Below are 15,816 nucleotides of genomic sequence, written 5' to 3'. Positions count from 1 at the left end.
GTTAGTAGATCCTATAGAAGCAAAATGGGAATTCTCATTTTTAGAGTGTGCCAGACATATTCCAACTTCCGCAATATGTATCAGCACATGTATTCAGTTTTGTAATTTATATTTATTCTGTTTTTGGTTTTTTTCATGTCTTTCTGGGGTGGTTTTATTGTGCATTTTTGTATAAAATTTATAGCTTTCTACAAACTAATTCCAGAAGCAGCCAAGCATCATTCTTTACAAGGGAAGCGCAGTCTAGATTTACTACCAACATTAGATTTGATATTCATTTTATATTTTTCCTTTGATCTGTTTGGTTCTGTGTGTGTGTGGTTTTGGAGGGGAAGGCATTTATTTATTTATTTGTTTTTGACTGCCTTGCGGTCTGCACTTTGTAATTTGAATTTCAGACTTTTCTTTAGAAGCATTACCGTTTGTGATGTTCTGGCTCAAAATTCAAATGAGCGCTTTGCTTACTTTACCAGGACTCCTCTTGATCATTCTGTAAAACACAAATTGATAGAGTGGAATGTGTTCTGAGTCAAGTCAAATAAACGAAAATAGAATGGAAGACCAAAGGGACCTGAATAAAACTTATTTACACTTATTTTCTTGGATTGGAAATAGCTTGACACCTGGTATGCTGCAGGGAGAGACCACAGTTGCAGTAAGATGAGCTCATAGAAAGCTTAATGACACCTCAGAGAGCATTTCCAATGACATCAGTGTCCTTCAAATGAGATCCACTGTCATTATCGGTCTCCCTGATTTGAATGACAGATTTGCAGCACTGCAGAAAAAGTAGATAGTGAGTAATAATAGGTTGGATTGTTCTTTTAGGTAACTGTTTGCTGGACCAACCAAGAAAGCAGATCCTGGGTCCCGAGGAGCTTCCAGGACAAACCTATGATGCCATTCGTCAGTGCAAATTGGCATTTGGACCTGAATATACAGTATGTCCCGGGATGGATGTGTGCTCTCGCTTGTGGTGTGCAGTTGTTCGTCAAGGTCAAATGGTGTGTCTGACTAAGAAGCTGCCTGCTGTGGAAGGAACACCATGTGGAAAAGGGAGGATCTGTCTCCAGGGAAAATGTGTTGACAAAACCAAGAAGAAATACTACTCGGTAAGTTACCAGCTGTGACTCTCGGGAACTTTAGAAGGAGTAATCCTCAAAGAAGGAGTGAAAGGCACTTTATTATGAAAGTCAGATTGAAAGCTGCTGTATTTTTTCGCATGTAATTGGAGTGTTACTGGTGGAGGAAACAGGAAAAATGCTACTGAGTTTCAGGAAGCATGTTTTCTTCTTGAAGTTTGGAAGGCTACAGTCCTGGAAAACTGAGAGCATCACTTCAGACTAGAGGACACCCATTCAGTAAGGCAGGTCTCAGGATGTATGGAAAGATTGTCAAGGAATGATTCACAGCTTCCTGACTTCTTGGCAATAGACTCTGAGGCAAATAGATATGAAAACTTAGTTTATGGCCCTCATCTGAAAGTCTCCCGGGAGCTAACTCCGGTGAAGAGAAAAATTGATGAAGTTCATCCAGGATATAATGTCTAGAGCAGCCAAGCTTGTACCTACAGTGAAGAAGTTCCCTCTGTCAGTTTAATACCCCTGAAGAGGCTCGTGAGAATCCACAGGGTTAGAATTGTCAGATGCTTTGAAATTAACTGGGAAGACAATAGCACTGCTCCTTCTGTTATACTTACAGGAGAGATACAGAGCTGTAGAGCTCTGTGAAGATATTTACAAAATGCAAGAGTCATTCAAATCAAGCAGCAGCCTTTGCACCACTCTTTTTTATAGACTGGTATATTGCTTTGTGCAATATCTGTTAATTGTTGGAATATGCTACAGAGTCAAACTGGTGGAGTTGTGATATATTGAGTTGAAAGCTCAATCTCTTGCCAGTACTCTTGAAATGTTAAGCTGCTGGTTCAGAAGGAGCTTCTTCTACACTTTTACTGCCCAAATTTTTGATTTATGTGTTCATTTCCTGCCTTTAAAACACTCTGAAATACAGTCTGATTTATTTACAAAGTGAAAAGCGGAAACAATTGCCTAATCTTAGACTTACAATACTGCTAATGTAATTTGGGTATATGGTGAAACTATGAATATTTTGTCATATTTGTAGTGTATGTTTGAAGTAGGTAATTGGAAGCAAAACTCGTCAACGTCAGGGATCATTTTATCTCGTCCTCTAGAAGACAGCATTCAGGAATCCTTAAGAATCTTTGCTTATGTTAGTTAGATTTCATAATACAGAGCAGTACCTAATTAGAATAATAATTGCATTTATTATTCATAGATAGTCTTACGAATATGTTCTGGAGCCAGATCCTCTGGAGATGGTTTATGGGGCCTATTGGTGGCAAATCAGTGCCACATCAGATGCCATAATTCTGCATATAAAATAAATTAATTTCACTAGTAGAAAGAAGGCTCCTAACACTTTTTTATCCCTGATAAAATGACCGAGGAAACACGTTCAGTTGGGGAAAACATTAGCAATGTCTTTGAGATTTAGCACCTATTCGCACTTGGATGATGTGTGTGGGGGGGGGTCATGTGTGTGTGCACTTGGATGATGATGTCCTTACCTCCAACTTTTCATATGTTTCAGGCATCAAGCCATGGTAACTGGGGGTCGTGGGGACCCTGGGGACAGTGCTCCCGTACGTGTGGTGGAGGCGTTCAGTTTGCTTATCGTCACTGCAATAACCCAGCTCCTAGAAACAATGGCCGGTACTGCACTGGCAAGAGGGCCATCTATCGATCTTGCAATGTCACACCTTGCCCAGCAAATGGTATGTTAGCTGCTCTAGCCTCTGTGTTCACAGACAGTAGATGTTGAACATCTACTGAGAAAGGAAACATCCAGGATCCGTTGTAGTTTCTCTAAAGCGTGCTTACCAAGGAAGACTTTCATCACTAATACAATGTGATAATTCTTCCCTTATCCCTACTCTGACCTCATAAGTAGAGGGCATCAAACATAAAGAAATTTCAGTCCTAGAAGATGAATCATAATGCTAAATTCAGTCTTTCATTGCTTATTGTGTCATTGGAAGATTTCCAAGCTCTAAAAAAATTGAAGGATTTGAAGGCCTATTCTAAGTAAAGAGGTGAAGTATCATAACTTAAAAAGTTATGTTAAAATAAATTGGAATAATAGGTGTGCATAATGATATTTGCAGCATGGTCTGAAATAGTTACTAATAATGTGAATCATTCTACAGCTAAATCCTTTCGACAAGAGCAGTGTGAAGCAAGGAATGGTTATCAGTCTGATGCAAAGGGTGTCAAAACTTTTGTTGAATGGGTCCCCAAGTATGCTGGAGTGCTTCCTGGAGATGTTTGCAAGCTCACCTGCCGAGCCAAAGGAACGGGCTATTATGTGGTATTTTCCCAAAAGGTAATGGCATCTCCAGTCATGATTTCACATTCCAGTTAAGAAGTGTCCTGTATCTTAAAAAACAGTTCCCTACAACAAGGGGGAATGCATTAATCGTATGATTTAAAGATTTAACTGTGTGATTAGATGCAATGGTTACATCCAGTTGTTATACATTAGGACCAGAACTGACCTCTAAAATTAGACACATTTTTCCTCGCCTCAGTATATGAGTCCATAAAAATACAGGCCTGCAGGGGCACTCTGCAATAGTTTCTTTTCAGTCGTGGTTAAAGGACTTTTACCTGGAGACTCATCTGCGGGTCTGGGGTCTTCTGGATGAGAGAGAGTACCACAACTGAAGTATAACTTTTGTCCTGAATGGTGTTAAGGATGTCTGGAGTAACTCACACAAAACCAATTAATAAAAACTGATTTGCCAATTAGCAAAGATGTGACTTGTGGTCAGTTTGTAATATCAGATACAATTTGAACTGACATATCTCCTATGCTTACGCTTGCAGTTTTCTGCCTCTTAACTGTTATATATGCATTAATGAAGTGAACTGAAATTGTCTGAAAGTGAAAGGTGATCTACAAGTACTGTTATTATTAGCAAGATATGACTTTGTCATTAGAGTCCAGGTCACTTTAGTGCTTTACTTCACACCTTTACTAAATTTCATCTGCTGTAGCATTGGGAATGTTAGAGAAACTCAGTCTTGGTTGTCAGAGTAGTAACTCTGTTCTGTATAGGTGACATAAGTAAGGTTTTTTGCCAGTCAGATTCACAAAAGCAATTTTTTTTTTCCTGTAGTGATTTTAACTAACAGGCATTTAATTACCTAGGTAACTGATGGTACTGAATGTCGGCCATACAGTAATTCAGTCTGTGTCCGGGGAAAATGCATCCGAACTGGTTGTGATGGAATCATTGGATCAAAGCTCCAGTATGATAAATGTGGGGTGTGTGGTGGAGATAATTCAAGCTGCACAAAAGTCATGGGAACCTTCACCAAAAAGAGGTATTAATCTTGAGTATTAGTAAATGTATCTTGTTGTGCAAATAGTAGCTCTACTTGTGTGCTTCATTCTTCCCTCCTGTAAATGCAATTTACTTTCATATGAAAATTAAGCAAAAGTGTACAGTGCCGGTGCTTTATTGCACTGTTCAGATGTTTACAGCTGGCCTCTTAACAATACCCTGAAACTGGCAAATAATCACCTGACAAAACACTGCACCCAGTTCATTTCTGACATAAATAGGAATACAGGTGAGCACCCAGTCATAGGAAGTCTGCCTAGAGTAAAGCACACGATCTTTTGCTGTTTGCCAGTCTTGCTGTGCCAGGTGGCATGTGGTTTTTAGAGGAGAGAGAGAAGGGAAGACAGTGATTAATCAGAAAGCTATTGGTATCAGAGGTATGTCTAGATATATCTTAAACTCAAGGTTTCCCAGGTGATGCTGTGTTGGCAAGTCACACACCGGGAACGTGTTTAATATCATCTAGTAGATATCATCATTTAGTAACATAGATTCCTTGTTAGTGAAAAGAAACAGGCAGCATTAGAGCACAGCTGTAAAATTAATCCTCAGTAGCTGAAAGTGATTATACCCTAAAATGCCTTTTCACACTGCTGAGTATACAAGGAGCTTAGGTGACTAGGCAAGATGTCAGAAGTACACACAGGCTTATATGTGACATTTTCTATATCCCTTACTATTCACTGGGATAATATTGATCTCCAGGTGGACAAATATTTTTTTAAGTTAAAATATTTATAGCAGTCATCCATAAGCCATTTTTCTGTCAGAGTTCAGCTTTTAAGTATGATACAACTTAATACAATTAAAATAAAACCAACTTCCCCATGTTTTTTCCTGATTCCACAAAGCAGAAGCAAGCTTTGTACCAAGATTACCAATCTCAAATAAGTCTGCCTTCTGTCTGTATTCTTATTTCCCTTAAGGTTCGTATAAGAATTGAGATTTTTTAACCACTGTTTATATAGATTGCAAGGTCTCACTGGACTGCTGTAGTGACCTACTCTTTGAAACTTTCCATTGAACATTTATACACAGCACGCAACATCTTTTAAAACGTACATAGAATTTATTTTATGTCTTACAAATTCTTGCATGCACGTAAAACACCACTAGAATTTGAAATTTGACTCCTGAAAGGACCTTTTATTTCTATACATTTTGACACACTGAGTAATAGTAGTCAAAAATTTCTTCAAAAGTGAGTTTGTTCTAAAAATAACCATAAACAATCTTCTTCCTGGTAAATCAATGATTACTCACCTAAGGATGCCGAAATACCTCTTTCAAAAAGAATGACTTTCCATCCAATTTGGTACTTATATAAACCAAATCTTTTCTAATTTGTTAATATTGAATGGATATTGACCATTAACTATTGAGTGAAAATTCTGAAATGCCTGAATGAAGAAGACTGTGTGACATGCACTTCATGTGCTTCAGTAGTAACTCTTATGTTGCAGTCCTGGTTCCAGCAAAAATGCTACAGAGACCCCATGAATTCTAGTGAGGCCAGATTTGTAGTGTATATATAATTGGGAACAGTGAGATTCTACTGTAATTATTCCTATGAAGGTACCATCTTACTTCTCAAATCATGGCTTTAACTGAAATGAATTTGGAGAGTAAAATACTAATTTGACCTTGATGCATTCAGAGTTGTCTCACTTAGTAATAATCAAGCTGTAAGTAACATGTGTGTTCTAACACTAACAGCGGCTACAGTAAAATTATCTTTCTCCACTGAAAAAGAGCAGCTCCCGCTTTGCTGCACACTATAAACCAAACTGTGGCAACCTGAACATTAAGCGTGCAGGGAAACTATTAAATGCACAAGAGGAAAGCTAGTGTTTTCCTTTGAAAACAATTGCCATCACATTTGCTTGTACTTTTTTCTCTTGAGATGATCAAAAAACCAATCTTCTGGAAAACTCTTTCCTAAGAACTTTTTAAAAGGGCCATTAAGTTAAATAGTCAGAAGTTGGGAAATAGGGGAACTAAGGCTGCACATGCTTCTTTTTGAGCATGTGATGTTGCAGATAATGTTGCATTCTCTAGCATTATTTTTTTTATATTTTTTCGAACAGATGATTTTGTAACTTTAATAACATGTTTTAACAGAGTTATTTTGGCAACTGTTAAGTAAAAGTATTTCTGCAGTGCTGTGGAGCAGAGACACCCAGCTTGTTATTTGCACAATATTCCTTCAGGTTTATAGCGGTGATAAATTAAAGGATTTTTAGTAGTTGTCCTGTAACTGCTTGAAATAGCATGGCAATGGAACAAGCATTTAATCTGTAGTCTCTGCAGTCTCTACTTGTGCAACCAGAATTTGTGAAAGTGGTAGGCCATTCTTTAAACAATTCCACGGGACTGTCGCCTTCCTGCGTTGTATGTATATTTTCTCATTTCCTTTCCTCTATCCGTTTCAGCACTAGGCACTTAAGATACGAGGTACTTGCAGAATGCTTTTGTCACAGACTTAGAAATGAAAATAAATGTTTCCAAAATCCAGATGGTAGCCTATAGCTATGTATAGCATTCAGCCTTCTTCTCTGTGTATCACTATGGTTAAAACAAATTACATACTTGAGATAGTAAAAGCTCTGGTACACTTGCAGGTTTTGAATGCCTGTCACTTTCAGTAGAAAAGTGAAATATCTCTTCCTAAGTTTGCATTAAAGCATTTCATAAGTACGTACTAAGAGAACTTTGTGCTGCAAATTAAGCATGTGAGTGCACCTTCTATTAGACACTGAACAATTCATCTTCAGCTTTATGAATTTCAAAGTAAACAATTTTTTTCTCAGTGATCAAGATTATTTTTAAATGTTCCCAAGGTACTTCTATCCAGCTGTTACTCTGCTCGTGCTTTCCTTAATCATTATGGCAAAGACAGCAAGAAACAGCTGTAACCAATGCATATCTCATTATCTTTCCTTGGCACGGAAAACGTGCATCGTATTTCATATCTCCCACCCTTTGCTGAAGTATATAACCTATCTGTTATTTTTCATTCCTCTTGTATCTGACTCATGTAAAATCATTCCTAAAGCTGAATATAAAGCAATTTGAATTAAGCACAGTAGAAATTTCTTCAAGAACATAATGTTACAAAAGACAAATAATGGAACCTGATTTAAGTAATCTTAAATGTGCCTCAAGCCAGATGGATTCAGGGCCTGAACAAAAATGAAGCAAGTTGCGTCTTACCAGTGACTTCATTAGGCTTTGCATAGGACTTGAGGTTTATTCCACAGCAGCTACTGAATACTTCTTTTTTTCCCCTCTGCAGTAAGGGCTACACAGATATAGTGAAAATCCCAGAAGGAGCAACTCACATCAAAGTTCGGCAATTCAAGACTAAGGACCAGAGCAGGTTTACTGCCTACCTGGCCCTGAAAAAGAAAAACGGTGAGTACCTTGTCAATGGAAAATATATGATCTCCACTTCAGAAACAATCATCGATATCAATGGGACTGTCATGAACTATAGTGGCTGGAGTCACAAAGATGATTTCCTGCATGCAATGGGACACTCTGCCACAAAGGAGGTTCTTATAGTGCAGATACTTGCAACTGACCCAACTCAACCAGTGGACGTCCGTTACAGTTTCTTTGTGCCAAAGAAGCAAGGGCAAATGACTAACTCTGTCACTGGCAGTGGCAGCAGCAGCAAAGTAACTCCACAGCTCACACAACCCCGGTGGGTGACGGGGCCGTGGCTTTCTTGTTCACGAACCTGTGACACAGGATGGCACACCAGAACTGTCCAGTGCAAAGATGGGCATGGAAAACTAGCTAAAGGATGTCTTCTCTCTCAGAGACCGTCAGCATTTAAACAGTGCTTGTTGAAAAAGTGTTAACCTGTGGTTGTGATCTTCTTTAAAAGAGGTTTGATGAAGCCATTGTTGACATACTGATATTAGGTCTGCCCAGACAGAGAGAAGCAAAGGCTTCAGTGTATTTACATAAAGTTTCAAATTATGGGCAGAATCTGCCTATTTGGACCAAATGAAGATGTGCACTGCTTTGAAAAAATAGTAGGGTGATCTTGATCTGCTAAAAAAAAAGCATTAAAGTTGTTATAAGCCCACTGTGTCTGCAAACATGTAAAATAAAATAATGAAAAAGAAGAAAAACTAGTAAATGGAGGATCCTGGGATATTTGAAGGTTACAGAATCATCTCCCCTTTTTCACCTACCTCTAATACAGTATGTCCTTAGAAAATGTCACATGTACCCATGATACCACGGAAGCTTATTTTATACTATTTTGTAAATATATTTGATTTGGTATGTCACTTTATATCACTTGGTTCTACTAAAAAAATCAAAAGATAGGCTATATAAGCAAAGTGATTGACCAAAGTATAATTGCAGCCCTTGTGGACTTGGTCCAGTCTTCAGAAATGGCTGCAGATGTTTTACTGGAAAATGAAGAGCTTGCTGCTGGTTTTAAAAAGTAATTTGATTTTGACAAAGGGAAATGCGTGTTTGTTCCAGGGATTTCCTGATAGCAGATCATAATTCTATGACAAATACTGTGCTTCCACCAAGAAATCCTCAGAGGAGCACAGCAAGAGTTTGCAGACCAGGGATCCCCAGAGGTACACTGCTCATATACCAGCACCATCAGCAGCTCCTTACCATGAGTATGTCAGACACACATAGGAGGAATATTTGTCTGCCGGAAAGAATCTGTGTACCTTTTGCTTGGTAAACCCTCCAGTAGTCCCAGCTTTGTCACAGTGTGGGATCCCTGTTGTTGCTGAACAATAGCTGCTAGCTCCTTCTTTCCAAAAAGCAAAGGCATACTGTATTTTGTAGAAACTAGTTAGAGAACCAAAAATTACAGGTATGATAAACAAGTGTCTTCTAACTCAGATATTCTGAGGCTATGTTCAACTGCTTTCTCTGTTATTTTCTCTATGGCTTCCACCTTGAATCTAACAATGTGTAATGTACCTACATCTTTTGAAGAGGCTATAAAGGTCAAAAAACACAGCAAGCAGTTAATATTTTATCACTGTTTTGTCCATCGTGTCTAACTCTGGTATTCATCTTACCAGCAAAAGTTTGTAACTGTTTGTCTTTTTTGTTTGATTTTTTGTTTGTTTGATTTTCATGTTTTGTACATCTACCACATTTGGGAGGAAGAGGTGTCACTAGGAAGTCAAACCACATCAGGATGTGGAGGACTTGCCCAACATCAATAAGACTGTTTCCACAGTACAGGCAGAAGCTAGTAATAATTCCCCTTGAGAGCAGCTTCTGAATCCCATTATTATCTGGTGGAAGTTAGTGACTGAGGAAGGACATTGCACCATATGCAGGTAACAGGTGGGGAGTCCTGACACCAACACTTGTTAGAATTGCTTTCTTTTGTATCAGCAGGCTTTGAATTAAACCCTAGAATGACAGGTACAAGGTGGTAGAACTCCTTCCATGTTTTATTCCTCAGTTTGTCCACACAGGAGAGTATGAGTGCAGGAAGATTTTCAGACACAGCTGTGAGTCAGTGGTAGTTAGCACTACACTTCCCTTGGCTCTTCAGAAAATCCCAGTCATGAAATCAGTAAAGAAATCTTGTTTGTGTTGCAAGAAGGGCAGGTCTCGCTCCAGGCTGACACAAACATGTTTTTGCAACTCTGGTGTGTTTGTTTGAATTCTAGAAAGCATGTGATGATTTTAAAACAGCAGAGTTGCTACATCAATGAGTTGAAACCTGGAGAAATATCTGTTTTTGTACTCTATTCTAAGTAAACACTAATAGGGACAGGGCCTCCTCTTTAAAAGTGAACTACAAAGGAATGTTATTAGTCATCTTCAACTTTCGAGAATGGTGTGACCTTCTAATAGAAGTGCAAAACATGGATCTTGAGGAAAATTGGCTACTTAATAACTGATGCCACCCTAAGAACTTAAATCAAGGCTCTGAATGTTTGCAGATTTCTGGAAATGCTTATGTCTTCTCTACCTTATAACATAAGATCATGTTTGAAGTGTCTTATTTTCCTTTCAAGTAAACTGATTTTTTATTTATATATGTATAAACACATGTTTTAGAGCTCTGAAGGAAGGTCATAACAAGTAGAAACCATCATGAGTGGAAAGATAAGGAGCATAAATTTGATGTTTGTCTAGGCCTACAGCTGCTGAATTAACTGGCATTTATTTTTCCTGTGTTGTATCAGAATAGAGACAGAACGTGCAAGTATTTGTGTTTGCCTTATAGAAATAATTTATTATGTAGTCAACTAAATGAGTAAGACTTTTGGATGTTATTCAAACTCCAGGAGAGTAATACCATAAACGGGTATAAATTTAAATCTTCTTTAGATCAAGGCTATCTTTTTCATAGAGAGAGTCTATTTATAAAAAGTAAATAAATGCAGGAGCAAACCACTTTACTGATTTTTTCCATTTTCACCAGTGTAGTAGTGATGGAAATGTGCAAAAAGAAGTTGCTTTTATGTAAAATCATGGAATCAAAATTGTTTGAGCTGGAAGGGACCTTTAAGAGTCAATGTCCCTGCAGTGAACAGGAACATCTACAGCTACATCAATTTGCTCAGAGCCCTGTCCAACCTAATGGAAAGGGAACAGACCAAGGAAGCCATCCTAAAAGTGTAAGGTGAACTAGGGCAGCCTGCTATGCCCAACATTTGCTTTTTAGCTGATCTTTATAACCAAACTGCAATTCCCAACTTTGCTTTTTTCATTTATAGCTATTTCATGTAACTGATGAATGAAAAATTGGTGCAAGGTATGTGAGTTTGTCATTACAACTTGTGCTCCAAACTAAATTCCTCATTGGTCATACTGTTACATCATTGTTTACATTACTACTGAGTCTTGCCAAACAAGATTCATAAAATGCTTCCAATGGATAGAAGCACTGTCTCAGAAGCCCAGAATATAGAAATAAACAAGCTTCAGCATTAAATTCACTGTAGACTTTTTGAGACACATCTCCAGTGCCTTAGATTGGACCCCCTTAGAATCTGTAGGTTTTTATCTGCTTTTCAAATGGGACAGTGTAATTCGGAGAAAGCCTATCATCTGCAGTTTGATTGTATATATATATATATATATATGAAGTTCAGTTTATCTGCCCTCCTGTGGAAACAGTTTTATCACAAGGGGAGAGGGAATAATCTTGTGGATTAATTACAATTGTATTAAAAAAAGAAAAAAAAAAAGAAAAAAAAAGCACAGCACTGAAAAAAAATAAAATAATTTATTTGTTTTTACAACTAGTATGTGAATGGATGTAATGAATTTATTTATTCTTATTTAACAAAAATATCAATTGTGCAAATTCTATATTTAAAATGTTAGCTATCATCTCTGTCTCTCTTTCTTGCTCTCTTTTAATTTATGCTTCAAATCTGTGTTGAAAGTGAGTTTACATAATGTTTGGCACTGGTCATTTTTTGTTTGTTTTTATTTAGAAAGCTTTCCGCATGGAACAGGAGTATATGTGTATACACGTGTGCACACTGTATAGATGTATATTCCTTTTCTTCTGCCATCTTTCTTAGAGAAGTTCATGACGCCTGATGCTCAAAGCTCCTCGTTACACTTCAGTTCTAAAATATCTCAGTCATAGAGGCCTGTGGACAAAAAAAAAGCACCCAGGTTCTAAACAACAAACTCGCTTCATAAAGGCGTGTGCAATCTGTGCTCTGCTCCTTAGTAGTTTACCACTCAGGTTGGTTAAGTCTTACCATTTGCGCCAATGGGAGCAAGCTCAGGCTTGCAGTAAATGGGAGTCCTCTCTATGTGAATGAAGTTTCTCTGAGTTGTCAGGGTGGCAAGTGAGTATTCTCTCATGCAGCTTCTCATATTTAAGTGAAATCACTACAGAGAAATTGTTTTGTGTGCCTCTCTGCAATTACAGATTAAATGATGTACGATTTGGTTTATGAAAAGTGAACCATTATAAAAGCTACCTTTTCAATCTTTTCACCGTTTATATACTTATATATCTATTTATTATAGCTATAAAATGTCAAAAGCACAATTTGTAAGGCTTTGCAATGTTTTTCTTTGTTTTACTCTAGCTCTTTGCACCATGTCAGGCAGTGAGACACAAATAAAAAGCCAGCCAAGCATGCATTCCCAGTATTTCCATGAAAATAACAGTATCTGATTACTTCCAGTTTTTGTCTAGTCCAAATTCTGCTTAGCTTCAGGGAAACTGTACTGGGCTGTGAGGTAAAAAAAAAAAATGTATAGTATAGATAAACCCGTACTGTCAATTAACTTAACAATACAAATTATTTTTCTAACCACTTCACTGTAAGGGTAGCACTACAGATGGCAAAGAATCTATTTCAAACTATGGAAAGATATCTCCCTCATCAGTGCCCATATTCACACAAGTTACATTCCATATCATCCTCTGTACCCAGTGTTTGCCACTGTCCAGGCCCTGTGGTACACCCAGAGCCAACCACAAGGCTTCAGATGAAGTTACAAAGACCAGTGGGTGATGCTTCCTCCATTAAAGCCCACTCCAAAACACCAGGAAATGACAATAAGCCTTCACTCTGATGATCTTTGGGGCGGGCTTTAAAGAAGCCTTGTACAGTTGAAACATTAATAATTGTGGGTTTTCAGCAAAATGTTTAGGTAGGTGACTGTTTCCCCTTGTGTTCACGAATGCTGTGCTGCTCTTTGTCACTGAGGAAGACAGAGCCCATAGCAAGAAGCAAAGTTAGATTCTTCAAGCCATTACTGATTTTGAGGCCTTTGTTCCTTTTTTTAATTAAGTGCTTCGTTTTTATAAAGTTGCACCCATACTTGTCACTGGTAACATTTTCAATAGTCATTTATTTTACTGTGGGTACATGGAATGCTAGTTTGTATAGTAAAGCTAATTCAACATTCTTGTTTGAAATGGCATTGCCAATGCAAATATTTCTGGTTTATTGCACATACTGTTAATGACTTAAGCTGAGACAAATTTTCAGGTTCTCAACTGGCATTGCATGGTGTAGCTCTGGGGTTTACAAGATTGTATTACAAGTGGCAATATTCAGTGATATGGCATACAACATCCTAAAAGCCCCAAACACATTGTTAATGCAGGTGAGTGGCTGGAGAACTTCTCTCCAGATACCCTGTACAGATTTTAAAGATTGAAACCAAAACTCTCAGGGTTGTTTGCCCTGAGATTTGTCTGTAGAGTCTCACAGTAACTGTAAGGATATTTCAAGTATTTCCACATGTATTGGCTAGAATCTTGCATAGTCTGTGTTGAAACATATAGGTGTACACATAGAACTTAACCGTGCCTACATGGAAATGTGTAACTTTTTTTTTGTGTTTGTGTATACATGTGTATGTATAACCGTATCCACATTTGTATGCACACAAAATAAGTATTTGGGTCTCCATTAATCCTGTTTACGGGGCAGAATAGTTACACTGGTTTCAGCTATACCTAGGTAAATTCAGAGTAACTTCATTACACCGCTTGCCTTTGCAGGAGCTGCTTCAGACTCATACCACTTTAAGTAACAGCATCATTTCTCTTTTAAATGTATAGGAACTGGTTTACACAATTTATTGTATGAACTGTGAAATTTTCAGATAGTTTTATCATATGAAATGTACTCCTCGACAGTCAAGCGTATATGCATTGATAAAATCTCATGAGATAAGGGAAATAATATACTCCAAATAAGTTGGTGACAATGTGTTCCCCTGTGTAGCAATAATTAAATTTCACTTCTATTGTCAGGTCATTGTGTAACATCAGATAATATAAAACAAGAGAGGTGTTCTGGGGAAGATGAACAGGATAGCGCAGCTTTCATTTTTTCTTAATTTATTTCATGTGCCTCTTTGTAGACTCCATTGATGTCACTTCGTGCATTACAGATAACTTGACTGAAATACCAGCACTCTATGAAAACCAAGATGTGTCACAAGACTTATTTTTCATTTTTCCATATGTCTAATCAAAGAGAATTAACAGTTTTAGAGCACTACTATGTCAGCCAGTTTACACCATAAATAATGTTATGCGAAACATTAATTCATTTGAACTGAATTGTACAAGGTCTACACTGTACTATGACACGTTGAAGGCCAATATTTTGTTTTGTAAACTATTACATATGTATAATTTACCAGCTGTAATCTTAAAACATTTGATTCTGTGATTTCAGTTAAAAGAAGTAATAAACTGTATCATAGGTCCAAACACGTGTTTCATATGGTATATTTGTGGGCTGCTGTTTGCCATTTGTCTCCCACGAAAAAGAGAGAAGCTAAAAGAGACTTAGCTGACCCCTAAATTAAGGCATAAATATTATTTCTACGTTTAAACATTGCACTTTGTGCAATATATGGTGCGGTGAAGTTCTGTGGATGTGTTCATACGAGTCATTAAATATATCAGAAAAGTGCAGAAAACAGCATTCAGTGCCTTTCCAAAGACCTAGAAAAAATTAATTTGCTGCCATCCAACAGAGGTAGCATACACTGTTGATCTCCTGAGCCTGTACAAAGCCCTCATGAAATCCATGAGACTTGTCCAAAAGCTTCATTCAGCAGAATTAGACAGTGGATTATGATAGCCCAAATTAGATTAATAATCAGCAATATAAACTCATCTAAGAGTAGTAAAAATCTGCCCGGACAGGTGGCGGAATTGTATGATGCATGCAAATATGGTATTGTAGCACATGTATCCAAGGGAAGATTAAGGCAACAGCTAAGGGGATATGGCTGGTGACACAGAATTGCATACACCCTCCTATTGAATTATGCCTCTTAAGATGCAGTAGTTAACGGACTAGATGATCTTGGAGGTCTTCTCCAACCTTTATGATTCTATGAGTCTGTGATTATACCATGACTTTCTAATAGAACTGGATTATTATGAACTATAATTTTCATGCTAATTTCTTGCGTATCCTTTCTAAGTCAATAATACAAAGTCAGAGTTTTTCTTGTTCCCTAAAATGATGTGCTCTTTCCAAAAGAGAATGCAAATTCAACTGAAAAACTAAGTCTTATTACAAATGTATGTCTGATCTATTGATTGTTGACATTTTTATGAATTTTGCACTTCTTCTATTTTTTTTTTTTTAATTATTATTTTGCTTTTCAAATTCTAAGTGACGTTGATTCTTATTTGTAGAAACCATTTTTTTCATGCCTAGGAATAGCTTGTCTTCCTGGGTTGTTCTTACAATGGCAATGAAGTTTTGCATAGTGGCCAGTACCTATAGAAATAGGTCCAAGGCCTTCAGAAATATGTGTATAATTATCTGTTATACTTCATACCAATCCTTGAACCACCTCACAAGACAGCTGTCCTGCTAGTGCGTGGTACAAGATATAGAGTATATACGTGTACATAT

General features: G+C 37.5%; 1 protein-coding gene across 1 annotated transcript in view; it reads left to right on the top strand.

Annotated features, from left to right (window-relative positions):
- ADAMTS5 (ADAM metallopeptidase with thrombospondin type 1 motif 5) overlaps nucleotides 1–14,651 on the top strand; it is a 46,641-nt gene extending 31,990 nt beyond the window's left edge. Inside the window, exons 4-8 of the mRNA XM_425541.8 lie at nucleotides 829–1,112; nucleotides 2,617–2,800; nucleotides 3,233–3,408; nucleotides 4,237–4,412; nucleotides 7,728–14,651. Of these exons, the coding sequence (XP_425541.6) occupies nucleotides 829–1,112; nucleotides 2,617–2,800; nucleotides 3,233–3,408; nucleotides 4,237–4,412; nucleotides 7,728–8,298 (1,391 nt within the window). The 3' untranslated portion in view covers nucleotides 8,299–14,651. The remainder of the gene's footprint in view (nucleotides 1–828; nucleotides 1,113–2,616; nucleotides 2,801–3,232; nucleotides 3,409–4,236; nucleotides 4,413–7,727) is intronic.
- The last annotated feature ends 1,165 nt before the right edge of the window (nucleotides 14,652–15,816 follow it).

The sequence above is a fragment of the Gallus gallus genome, chromosome 1 (genome assembly GCF_016699485.2).
Source record: "Gallus gallus isolate bGalGal1 chromosome 1, bGalGal1.mat.broiler.GRCg7b, whole genome shotgun sequence".
NCBI classification, from domain to species: domain Eukaryota; kingdom Metazoa; phylum Chordata; class Aves; order Galliformes; family Phasianidae; genus Gallus; species Gallus gallus.
Note: the sequence above shows the minus strand (reverse complement) of the source record. Positions and strands in the feature narration are given on the sequence as shown.